We start from the raw sequence: 12791 nt of genomic DNA on the forward strand, positions 1-12791 counted from the left end.
TGTAAAGTGAAAGGTGAAGCCTTTAAAAAAAAAAAAGATCATTACAGTCACAGTGCACCTAAAGCTGTATGTAGTCCCGGTCCGGATCATGGGCTCTGACTGCGAGCCTGATGCGTGTGGTGACAGGAGCATCCATTCAGAGCGCGCGGCGACAGGAGGGCGGGCGGCTTCACCGCGGAGACGCACAGGAAGGACATTGATGAGGGATGAAGGAGCTCAGGAGAAGAAGCCAACGGAAGCCCGGGCGGATAAGTGGAGATGTCTGACCGAGACAGGGCGCGTCCGGCCATCACGCCCCTCTCGCCTGTGTCCTCTGAGCGCATCAGGCGCTGGGCATCACAGCACAGGAGGAGGATGAGGATGAGGAGGATGAAGAGGAGGAGGCGCTGAGACGAGTCACTGCTCAAACAGCTCTGAAGCTTCCCGATAGAGACACTGTCGCACAGGTTCAATGAGCCCAGAGCCCATTACGCACACACATGCACACACACACACACTCCTTCATACATGTGCACCTCTCGTCTCTCGTGTTCACTAACACACTAATAGGAGACTCCAGTGTCCCTCCCTCCACGTGCCCCTCCTTGCTCCACTGTGCAATTCATACATTGCAGAGAGGGACCATTCTTCTTCTCAGCTTTCCCTCCTTCTATTTTCTCTGTTTCTTCTCCTGCTCCTCTCAGACTGTTCCCTGCTCTCTCTTTTTTTTTAATGTATTGCTCATCCCTCCCCATCCTCTCCTGCCATCTTTATACAGAGGAGGGGGAGGCAGCACACACACACACACACACTGATTTAATGATAAGAGACCAGAGAAGAGATCAATGACAGGGAGAGGAAAGAATGAGAGGAGAGGAGAGGAGGCAGTCATGTCAATCAGTCATGTTGAGAAAAAAAGAAGAATGCATGATGGATTTATGTTTGTGACATAGGCAGGGTGTGATTTCCAACAGTTGCTTCTCATTTTCTCATATGTCTCATTTTTACGGCCGCTGTATAGTCTCCTACCTGTCTTCAGCTGTGTGTGTGTGTGTGTGTGGCTCCTCCTCAGCAGGAGGGTTGGCTTGTTTGTTGCTAAGGTGTTACAATCTTCCTGGCTCTGATGGCACTCACATCTCCTCCACCTCCTCCTCCTCCTCTTCCTCCTCCTCCTCCTCCCATTCTGTATTGTAATCGCTCCCAGGATCTCTGTATCAAAATGGTGTTCGTGTGTGTGAGTGTGTCTGTGTTGTACATGTGAGCGAGAGAGGCTTCCTGTGAGCGTATTGATCTGTTAGTCTATTGCCCACTATGGCATGTGTTCATTAGCAGAAGTGGGGTAAGCACTGGACTCTCAGCATGAACCGAACAATAGCGTGAGTTGAGATGAGAGCATATTGGACATCAATAGAAGGGCTGCAGAAGATGCTCTGCTTAGAAACTCCTAAGCTGTCATTATCAGAAAAAAAAAATCATCATTTGTGTTCATGTTGAAAAAAATTATTGCAAGAGCTCACATTTAGGCCACAAAGATTCTCAATTTACCATGTAAATTCTTACATTTGATTATTTGTAGTACATTACGTATTGATTGAATTGCTGCATTAATGTCACATGCAACCACAGGAACACTGCAGCAACACCATTACATGTTTTCCACTTGAATTATTACCGGGTGCAGTGTCACGTTACTCGCCGTGGAAAATGTGCTTGATGTAAAATCAGAGGATGTGTTTCCCCCACAGTGCAGCAGCCTCACACCACCATCATCCCATAATACACGATCTGACTGTCCACCTGCTCAGCCTGCCTCCCCCTCCCTACCACAGGCAATAAGTACTCACGCTGAATACAAAAGACCACAGACAACCACCTTTGGCTGAAAGGGGGGGGGGGGGGGTGTTATCTGAGAGGGACAGTGACCGCAGCCACAGAGGAGGAGTCAGGAAATGCATCCTCTGACGTGCAGTAGACGTCCGAAACACACGTTTAGGAAGGTGATGCTATGTGTAAAATCCATTTGAACAAGTGCAGAGAGGACATGACATGCCTGTGTGAGGTGAAGTGCATGTGAGGTTGCTGCAGTTCTCTGTGCAGCAAGGTGAATCCAATTACCGTGAAATAGACACCCGCTGACTGTATATAATGCAGAAAATCAGGAGGTTGTCTTCAGGCAGACACTGTTTCAGACACACGCACACACGCATGCATATGTGCAAAGCTGCCCCCAACACACACACACACACACAAACACACACACACACACATTCTTGTACTTGCTGCATACTGAGGACTGGGTTGCTGGCAAAGTAGGGACCATCATTTCCACTTTATAAATCAATATAATTACAAATATCTACAAAGAACTACTGGTTGCAGTACCATAAAATGTCTGCAGAGGGAGCCCCAGAGCAAAAAGGGCAGGAAATTTTTTTTCGATTTTTAATTTTTGGTCCAAAATTTTACAAAAACATCATACATCAACAAAAATGTTTAGTTCAAAATTTGACAAAAACGTCATACTATACTATGTTGTCCAAAATTTGAAAAAAAAATTTGACCCAAAATAAAAAGAAAATCTGACCTAAAATTTGAAAAAAAAAATGTTTTACCAAAATTTGAAAAAAAAATGTTTACCAAAATTTGAAAAAAAATATTTGACCCAAAATTAAAAAAAAAAAATTGACCCAAAAATGTTGGCCAAAAATTTAACAAAAACGTCCTGTCGTCCAAAATTAGATTTATTTATTTTTTTGACAAATTGAGTATAGCATGTTATAGCAACCTAAGGAAGTGATTTCAATGAAAACAAAGTGAGGACCGGACAAAATGTCCTCACTCTGTAAAAATGACCTCACTTTGTTGGTTAAAATCCCTCATCCTCAGTATGCCGCAAGTACAAGAACACACGCACACACAGTGACACTTGTGGGCAGGTGCTGTCAGATGAGCAGTAGCCAAGGGCAGTGGTCATGCTGTGTGATTTTTCATTTCTCCTTCGCTGTGAGCTGTCCTCTCCATATTTCCCCCTCTCAATCTGTCACTCTCTGCCTGCCCTGCTGCAGCTGCACCTCCACACCACACACACATTTAAATCATCCTCACGTTGCACCTCACTCTTCTCTTATTCTTCTCAGTCTTTCCATGGCACACAGTCACTCCACCACATCCAAAAGATGCTTCTTTAGCGTCAGTGACCTCTACACTCACAGATACGCCTCACGAGAAATGCACTCTCTTTGATCCTCATCACAGTGTGGATGTGCACGCAGCCTAACTACCGTTTAAAAAAAACAAAAAAAAAACAGCATCATTTGAATATTTTGCCACGTTGGGGGAAGTGCCTCTCAGTGTGCATGTTAAGATCTGGCACATCCTAAAACACCTCAACGCTCACATTAAAGAGCTGACCGTCAGTGTTAACAGTCTCGTAAATAAAGTGCTGAAAAAAAAATCCATGAATTGATTTTGTCAGGTTACTGGCCTGCACTTCAGCTTACGTATGTATAATTTTTGAGGCACACACACAATTAGGGCTGAAACAATTCATCGGTTTGAGTGTTTTTTAAAGAATTAAAACTAGTTTATTGAATATAACTTAAATGTGAATATTTTCTGGTGTTTTCTTTTGCTCCATCAACAAGACATTTGAGATCATCGTCGTTTCCAGGTTCAGATTAAACGACTATGAAAATAATCACAAGTCGCAGCCCCACACACACTATGAACTGATTTATATCCACTTCCTTTATGCTCTTACTTCACCTTTATTCATTTATTTGCCGTAATTTAACCAGGGTTAGTCAATAAGTTATTGTACAAGGGAGAACTGGCCATGGCAGGAGCAGTACAATTACAGTAAAAGTCAGAATAAAACAAATGAACAACATAAACACATTTTCTCATATAAAATACAGCACAGAGACAACCTATACTGCTTTAAACTTGTTCAGGGTTACGAGGTTTTGAAGTTCAACATCAGACAGTATAGTATAGTATAGTATAGTATAGTATAGTATAGTATAGTATAGTACAGTATAGTATCAGGTGCCAAAAACAAAACATTTTCTTTCCTAATTCAGTTTGAACTTTTTCCTCAACTGACATAAAAAGCATAGGAAGCAGTAACAATATGTCTTATAAATGTTATTGATATGAAATCTAATTAAAAATGTACATGTTATATTATAAAGTTATAGAGTAAATGTACTTGGTTACATTATATGTTTGTTTATATAGCCTTAATTTTAGTTTAAGAGCGTTAATTTAACCATTTTGCGTGAAGATTATGTTTACTTCTGATGATCTCAGTGCATTTTGTTTGTAAGTTGTAACACATGAGTATTTACTTTCAGTGGTACTGGGACTTTTTTGCTTTTTGCAGTAGAGGATCAGAGCATTTCTTCCTCTCAGCTACTGTATGTAGTAGCACAGCTGCTGAAAAATGTTTCCGATAACAAAAAAGGGTTTAACTGTCACACATTGTGTCACATTTACAAGTTTAGTGGGAAGTAAAGCGATGTGAGGAAATGATGTAAAACTGATAGAGAGACACCCTGTTTGTCTGAAAGGAAGTGGCTTTGAGGGCAGTTGCAGATTGGTAGACAGGAAGTAGGCCACCCAGCAGGTTCCATCCTGCTGCCATGGCGATGGCATGGCATGGATGTTGTCACTGGTTGCCCGTGTCCTACGGCTGACGAATAATTAAAGTCACTACACTACAGACACCAGGAGGTCAGCCCCCCCCCCCCCCCCCCCCCCCCCTCTCTGAAAATGAACACTGACTGAGAAGCTCTTCTGTGTAAAAGGCACATCAACTGACACAGGAAGCACAGAGGAAGATGCCGATCATCTACACTGTCATCATCTTTCCACAGAACGCTTCCAATACTGATGAAAAACAGTGACTAAATTCACCTGTGAAAGTCTCTTATCAACAAGTCCGAGCATTGCAATCACTGTTATCTATCACGTAGCTTCATTCCCTAAAGTCACCACACACAAAGTGGGTCTCAAAGACAAGCTTACCTTGAATACTGTGGAGGTAAACTTTGAGGCCTGAGCGCAGCTGCTGATCAGGGATCCTTTCAAACTGCTTGGACAGTCTGTTGATGGCACTGTGCAGAGTGCCATACCTCTTGATCTCCGCTTTTATTGCAGTGGAGTTCACCGATTTACTGTTGCCGCTCATCCTGGCACGTGGCTCCGTTTTAAAACTGAAACAAAGTGCCTGCTTCAGCCCATTTGAACCCCTGGCTACTTGTTCCACAGGATGAAGACAAACTTGACTGCAGACACAGAAGCTAACAAATGTCTCTCTCTGCCTCTCTCTGTCTCTCTCCCTCTTGCTCTGTCTCTCTCTCTCTCAACCACAAAAGTCAGCACACAATGATGTATTTCTCAGTTTCCTCTGCAGGTTTTGAACCAAACTCAATTCACTTCCTTGTTTCAGAACATATGCTTCACTATACGGCAGCTCTGACGAGCCGAGGTAATCACAGCGCTGAAAAGGCATCTGAAGCTGCCTCACACTGTTCATATTCACAATCACACACACACTCTATGAAACTATTGTGGCAAGCTGACATGTTTAAATGTCATGTTGTCTGACACCGTCAGACCTTTGCACAGACACAAGTCATGTTCTTGTTGACATGTTCACTGATATGAGCTAATACTGGCCACAGAGACCCAGAGTTACGTGTGTCAAAAGTACAGGAGGTTTATTTGTATTGTCCCCTGATCAGTCACCTCACATTTACTGAATTAAAAAAGCCCTGTATCTATGTTAAATGATAGTATGTGCTACCATTTTCAGTATTCATGTCTTTAAATCAGACAAGGAAGAAAGAAAACAAACTTGCTGCTCAAATAATATAACTTTGCGTGAGTGCTCACTGACACCTGAGTGGAATGATGATCAAAATGAGTTGAAGGTTTCCTGATATTAAGTCTTTCCTGATTTTTCCTATTGATTATTCCCAATATTTCCTGATATATAAGTACCTTTGTAAAGATTGTTGATAAAGGTGCATTATGTAATAAATCTAAAGCAACTGGCCATAAAATCCTCCTAATATATCACAGAGACTCAGGAATAATGTTCATATAACATACTGAACTCACCAACAACAGTACAGCCAAAAATATTTGCATTAAAAAAAATGCATATAAGCAATGCTTATATGCATTAACTAAGATGGAGCAAGAGATAAGGTGACTCCAATTATTATTATTATTTAATGTCTTATTATTTATTTGTTTAATTTTCTACACACTCCTGTTAAAAAAAATCCTGAGCTCCACTCCGAAATATACAATATATAGAGATATATATCTATAATGATAAACCCCATACACGTGAATGGCAAAAGTGACGTCATTCTGACTAGTAAAAACTGAATTGCAGATGTAATTATATAGTGTAGTGTAGACTAGTCAGACTGACGTCACAGATATATGTAATCGTAATTCCATTCCAGAGAGTCAAACTTGGCAATTAGACGTTAAAACGGCTCGCCACAGTGGTCCTGCTCTGCGATTGGTCCAAACCATTCTAACCTGAGCACGATGACGCTGTTGACGTCCTGACGTCATCTGTCACGCCCTCTCTGCTGTGCAACAACACCGTAGTCGCTGCCGAGAAGCAGACAGCTCTCATCTTTCGCGTGTTATTTATAAACCAGAGCAAACTCTTCATCAGTAGCCTGAAGCGATCGACAGAGGAGTTGTCGAATATGGTCTGTGGCGGTTTCACCTGTTCCAAAAATGCTCTCTGTTCCCTGAATGTGGTTTACATGGTGAGTGAACAAAACGGGCCATCATGCCCATGTTTGAGCTTTAGCCTCGTTAGCCCAGGCTAACAAGCGCAGTGTTAGCAAGTATATGACTGATGATCTCACCTTTGCTTCACAAGCCTCCATGTTCTCTCCGCCGGTGACCGTTGGTATGTAATCTGTTCTGATGTTTACTTAGACTAAAAATAGATGACGTTTATTAGAATTAGCTGAGTAGACGTTAATGTATAGAAGTAGTACCGTTAGCCCATTAGCCTGTTAGCTATCGCCATTGTGATATGTTCCCGTTAGCCGGGAGGCCGGCTCACGTCTGAACCCCTTATCTCAACCCTGCCGTCACTTATCAGTAAACCGATTCTGTCATGACAAGAGTTTTGTATTTTGTGACCTCTTCGAGACGTCCGCTGACATTATGGGGATAAGGAGTCCTCAAAAATGGGACCAAACCCAGGTCCGGACTATTCCTACCGTCATGTGTGAGCTTCTAGTTGACGTTAGTTAATAAGATATGAGTTGTGGTTATGTTATGATAAGATATTGACTATATTGATATATGGTTAAGGGCAAGGAACAGGTTTTGGTTATTTTGTCCACAGGAGAAAAACTAAATAGAAGTCGGTCGTTGTCTTAACAAGAATAGCTATGCCCTCCTGTGAGTGTGTACATTTCTTATTAGCTTGTTGTGTTTACATTTTAGCAAGTCATCATAACTTCACAAGGATTGTGGTTGTGATTTAGTTGAGATGGATAAGGTTAGGATATGGATAGGGTATTGTCTGTGTCAGGGAGTGGGAATCACAGGGTACCTTGCGTTATGATACACAATACATGGTCCACGAGACCTATAATGTCAGAATATGATTCTGTGATAATCAATATATTGCAAGACAATCGCACAATGATACATCACAGTATCTGGCTAACCAAAGAAAACAAAACGTCCGTGAAAAGTTAAATGTGCAGGATTTCTCTATTTATTCTCAACAAAGTGCAGAAAGTCTATGTATTGAACATGGATGGGGCACTTCTTAATGTAGCTTTCTCTGCCATTATCTTGCTGTATGGGAACTCCCTCTTCTTCTGCCAGGTAACCTCCACTCAAGTTTCCCTCATTAATTTGAGCAGTGTCACATCAAGTAGCAACATCCAAATTCAATACAACATGCAAGTATAGCTTACGTGCCGGATACGTGACCATGTGTGTAGTGTGCACATAGTTTAGCTGACGTCACATGGCTGTGCTTAGGAACTTGCTGTTTCAGTCAACTTTATGCTGAAAGAAACACATGACGCATCCACTCAGAGCAAGAACTGGAGCATGTGCTTATGCCACCGATCATGCTGTTGACAGCTGAGTCACTGTAATTGAGTCACTGTGAAAAAGAGAAAGACGACACAAGAATGAGCAATTCCTCCTGCTAAAATGGTGGATCCATTTTTTTTTCTTTTATAGGTCTGTTTTCCTCAGCAAAAATGTGAAAGCTTCCAACTTGCAAGTCTTCTGTAATTGTACACCAAGTATATTTGACTTTTAGACAAGCATTTGGACAAAATAATCAATTCCAAATAGAGCCACAGCCTGTTAATAGACGATTACAGCAACAAAATGTTTTTGAAAAATATTTCATACTTTGGTTTGGTCATTATCACATTGCTAAATCAACAAATATAAACTGTAGTGGTGAAAACTCAGAGAGCTTGTTTCAACTACTCAAAAAGAAAAAAATACTTTTTCTTTTTGAGTAGTTGAAACAAGCTCTATGAGTTTTCACCTTCTTAATTGTGAACATTGTCTGGTTGCTTTGCTCTGCATAACAAATAAATAATGAAAATGGAATAATTTCAGTTTGTGCACAAAAAACGTGAAAACATGATTGTTTGAGATTTGGGAAAAACACATCAACATTTTATTGCATATTATGGACCAAACAACTTCATAAACCACATGAAAAGCTGTTAACCATCTTTGTCGACCTATTTCTTCCTGCCCAATTACTTTGCTGTCTTTATACACAGTATATATGTAGTTTTATATGAATTGTAATTAGTAAAGAGCTCCCAAAGACCTGAAAAAGTGTTGAGCTACAGTTCAAAAGTCTGAGGCCACCATTTATATTTGTTGATTTAGCAATGTGATAATGACCAAACTGTATAATTATTTCTCAATCACTTTCATTTGAACATTTTCAGAAAATATGGGAAACGCATGCAGTCTAAAAAATAAACCTGAAGAGGAACTTTTATTAAAGTTTATGGTAAAACTTGAGTTTGTCCTACTTATTCGTATCTTTAAATATCTGCTGTGAAAAGGGTCCTTTATGCCATATTTATTCAAGACATGCTTTAGGATTACATACACGTCATTAAAAGCCTGCTAATGTACAAGACTAACCTTCAGTCGCATCATTCCAATCCAAATGCCAATGATCATAGAATCTGACAGACATAAAAATAACAAAGCTGGTGGTGCCCTGAGGCTTTAGCACAGAACTGTAATTGACGATGGTTTTAACCCTGAGATAATCTCCGTTCCATCAGATGTTTCCAATGAGTGGAACGGTTCAGGTTAGGGTTACGATACGGTATGTATTTTTTTGCATTTCCATTAAGAACAGTACCAAAATAACCGGCCCCAACCATTCCATTTTTCGGTAACCTTCCATTGGGAAGAATGGTACGAACAGTACGGTACAGGTCCTCCAGCAGCTTGGAGGTTGTTGTCTGTTGTGTCACATTCGATGTTGTTCATTGTCGGTGTATTGGTACAATGTCAATGCTCACACCCAAGTAAACAAGTAAAGGTACTGTTCTCAGTCGGAATGCAAGCCTGACCGAGGGCTTTGTCATTCCAAACCGTACCAAACCGAACTGCACCATGATGGAAACGCACACCATCAGCTGACACTGGTTAACGTGTTTCCCTCTGTCCTCTACAGCTGGTTGGGCTGCTGCTAATTGGAGTAGCAGCATGGGGGAAAGGATTCGGCTTGGTGTCGAGCATCCACATTATTGGAGGAGTCATTGCTGTGGGATTCTTCCTGCTGCTCATTGCCATTGTCGGCCTCGTCGGAGCGATACACCACCACCAAGTGATGCTTTTCTTTGTATCCTTTTACGGTAAAGTTTGAAACAATAAGGGGGATTTGAAAAAATGTTTGGAAATGTTTTAAAGTACTGTCAGAGTATTGTCCTTGACTTCTTGCTCCCAGTACATGGTGGTTCTTTTCATCGTCTTCCTCTTCCAATTCGGCGTTTCCTGTTCTTGCTTGGCGATGAACCGTGGGCAGCAGGTGAGCAGAGTCTCCTGTACACTACAATGTTCATGAACATGGATCAGAATGTCATAGATGACTGTCATTCCAATTCATGGTTATTTATCATCATCATCTGTTTTTTTTACTTTATTTTAGGAGACTCTTCTGAACTCTACTTGGGGAATGTTAGAGAATAAGACCAAGACCGACCTAGAGAGTCAGCTGAACTGTTGCGGACTGCTCAATGTGACCTCCAGCCGGCTACAGTTTGAGCTGGATGTGCTAAACTGCCCAGCTGTAAGTATTGAATGTCACTTTTTCTTTCACTGAATGTATGATGTTGTCTGTTGACCCCATATGTGGTGATGGTCCCATAAAATTATTATTTCTTGAGGAATTGAAGTGTTCAAATCCTGTTTGATGTGGGTATGTTATGGTTATAATTAACAGGTATATTCATTAGAGTATTTCCTCTAGGATTTTATTTTTTGGGTGACTTCTGGTACATTTTAATCCATCGTTTAAGCTCATCTCAAACATTACAGTTAGTTTATAATTTATTTGAATTAAAAAATGGAGAATTAACATTTGTTTGGTTACTCAGTGAAGAAAAGGTGTGCATATTGTCAGCGGTTTTCATCCGTGGGACGCATGGACAGTGACTTTGATGCGTCCTTTGAGATTGAAATGCTTCAGGGGTACAGGATGCTTACCTATCAACAACCCTGTTACATCCACCTGGAAATGCAAATCTGCTTAAACTGCTGTGTAATTTAACACTATGCTGGTTCATCTAATATTTAGGCCTATCAAACGGTACATTTTATCTTAATGAAGATGAATCACATTTCTGTCACGTTAAATTTTTTTTCTATATTTGTGTTCATAAAGTCCTATATTAACAATGCAAAGCAACTTCTAACTTACATCTTGTATGTCTTGATTTGCCAAGCCAAGTCTTGCTGGAACTGTATAGTGAAAAAGTGCCGTTGGTGTTGGGCAGATGAATAAACCAGGCTGCATCATTAACATATGCAAATATTCTTAAATGATACAGGCAGCGTGATTCTGTGACACAGAAAAGCAGCAGAATTAGTCCTCAGCGTCTCTGGGCAGCTGCAGCCTAATTTATTTATTTAACACGCTTTAAATGTATTTTTCAACTGTTAACGCGCGTCATTGATAAATATTGCAGCTTTGCACTGTGTTTGTGCTATGAATCTGTTTAAAGGAGGTTACTCAGTGCAGCTCTCAGCCGAATAGATTTGGTTGCTAATAATAATACTGTTGAGGCTCATGAACACTTGACTTATGCTGCACAAGACTAAAGGCCCCCCTCCTTTTTTCTCCTGGTCTGTCACCCCAGCAATGCAAAAAGACAACTGTCTGTAACTCCTGCGGGGATAGAATGTTGAATCATGCATCGGAGGCTCTGAAGATCCTCGGGGGTGTTGGCCTGTTCTTCAGCTTCACAGAGGTGAGTGTCCCTTGCAGTCACAGACACACACTCACACTCGGATGCGCCGCTACCCCTCTCGCACTTCACCACCAGCATAATGTGACTACAGGGTGTCCACGGGGCCTTAAAAAGTATTAAAAGTTGATTAATCAATTTTGGGGAAATGAAAGCCCTTAAAAAGTCTTAATCACGATTTCATGAGTATAGTGTATTACATTTTGTCCATAGAGATTGACTGCAAAAAGTATGCATCAATGTATTTATTTTCCTCCCTGATTGTTAAAAACAACAATGCGCAGGCATGCTCGCCCTGCAAGATCGGTTCGGGGCCGCACGCGCGTACACGTGACGCTGCGCATCTTGCGACATCGAACGTGCTCCTACTGGTGGGAAATAATATCCAAAAGCGCACGAAATAAACTCTAAAATCGTCTTAAAATATTTTGAGATGGTCTTCAAAAAGTCTTAAAATGGTATTGAAATTAACTTCAGGATTCCTGCATATACCCAACCTAAAATCGAGCCAGTCTTAGTCGGACTAAGATACCTGGATAATGTGCAATTCATACTCCGATTACTCCTGCATGTATACGCTTAGTCGGACTGGAGTTGGACCTAGCCTTTTTTCCTCCCTGGTCTTTGACACGGAAGTAGATGGAAACGACGTATAAAGAGCAGTACTTACGCCGGAACAAACGACACGATGGCGTAGGCGAAAGCTGCGGAGAAGACCCACATTTGGACTAATGTACAGCAGGTACGAAACACACTGAACCACAGCACGATCCATCTCACCGTCCATGTCGACGTTTGTGGTTTGTTTTTCTGTGAAGTTAAGGTCAACAGGAAACTGATTCACTACATGCATAGCTTATAGAGATACAGCACCACGACGGAGGCGTAGTCAGACGGTCAATAAATCGATTTTCTCCTCCGCGTGTATGCACAGACTCAGCGAGTTGTCCGATAGCCTGTCGGACCATGGCCTTAGCTCGATTAAAAATGTGCATGTAAACGTACTAACGACTGACCCTGGTCTAACCTGTGTCCTCTCACACTCGCAGATCCTCGGAGTGTGGCTCGCTGTGCGCTACAGAAACCAGAAGGACCCAAGAGCGAATCCAAGCGCTTTCCTATAGTCTGCTCCACATATGCAGTTGTATTTTCAGACACACTGGCACGCACACACACACACACACACACACACACACACACACACAGAGTAGTTGCACATTAAGGCTGAATCCCAATACCACCCCTTAGCCCTCCCCCTTCCCCCTACCCCTTGTTTTTGCGCGTTCA

At 41.6% G+C, this 12791-nt stretch overlaps 1 protein-coding gene across 1 annotated transcript; it reads left to right on the forward strand.

Moving 5' to 3' along the window:
* The first annotated feature begins 6628 nt into the window (after positions 1 to 6628).
* On the forward strand, positions 6629 to 12791 carry tspan31 (tetraspanin 31). Its single transcript, XM_083895332.1, has 6 exons — positions 6629 to 6779; positions 9713 to 9880; positions 9986 to 10066; positions 10187 to 10327; positions 11397 to 11507; positions 12554 to 12791. Exons 1-6 carry the CDS (start codon positions 6717 to 6719, stop codon positions 12626 to 12628), a joined length of 639 nt encoding a protein of 212 aa, XP_083751458.1. The 5' UTR covers positions 6629 to 6716; the 3' UTR covers positions 12629 to 12791.

The sequence above is a fragment of the Microchirus variegatus genome, assembly GCF_963457635.1.
Source record: "Microchirus variegatus genome assembly, chromosome: 9".
Taxonomy (NCBI): domain Eukaryota; kingdom Metazoa; phylum Chordata; class Actinopteri; order Pleuronectiformes; family Soleidae; genus Microchirus; species Microchirus variegatus.

Coding starts and splice junctions, on each gene's coding strand:
- tspan31 (XM_083895332.1), top strand. CDS start 6,717: ATGGTCTGTGGCGGTTTCACCTGTTCCAAAAATGCTCTCTGTTCCCTG. Junction 10,067..10,186: donor CGATGAACCGTGGGCAGCAG/GTGAGCAGAGTC, acceptor ACTTTATTTTAG/GAGACTCTTCTGAACTCTAC. Junction 11,508..12,553: donor TGTTCTTCAGCTTCACAGAG/GTGAGTGTCCCT, acceptor TCACACTCGCAG/ATCCTCGGAGTGTGGCTCGC.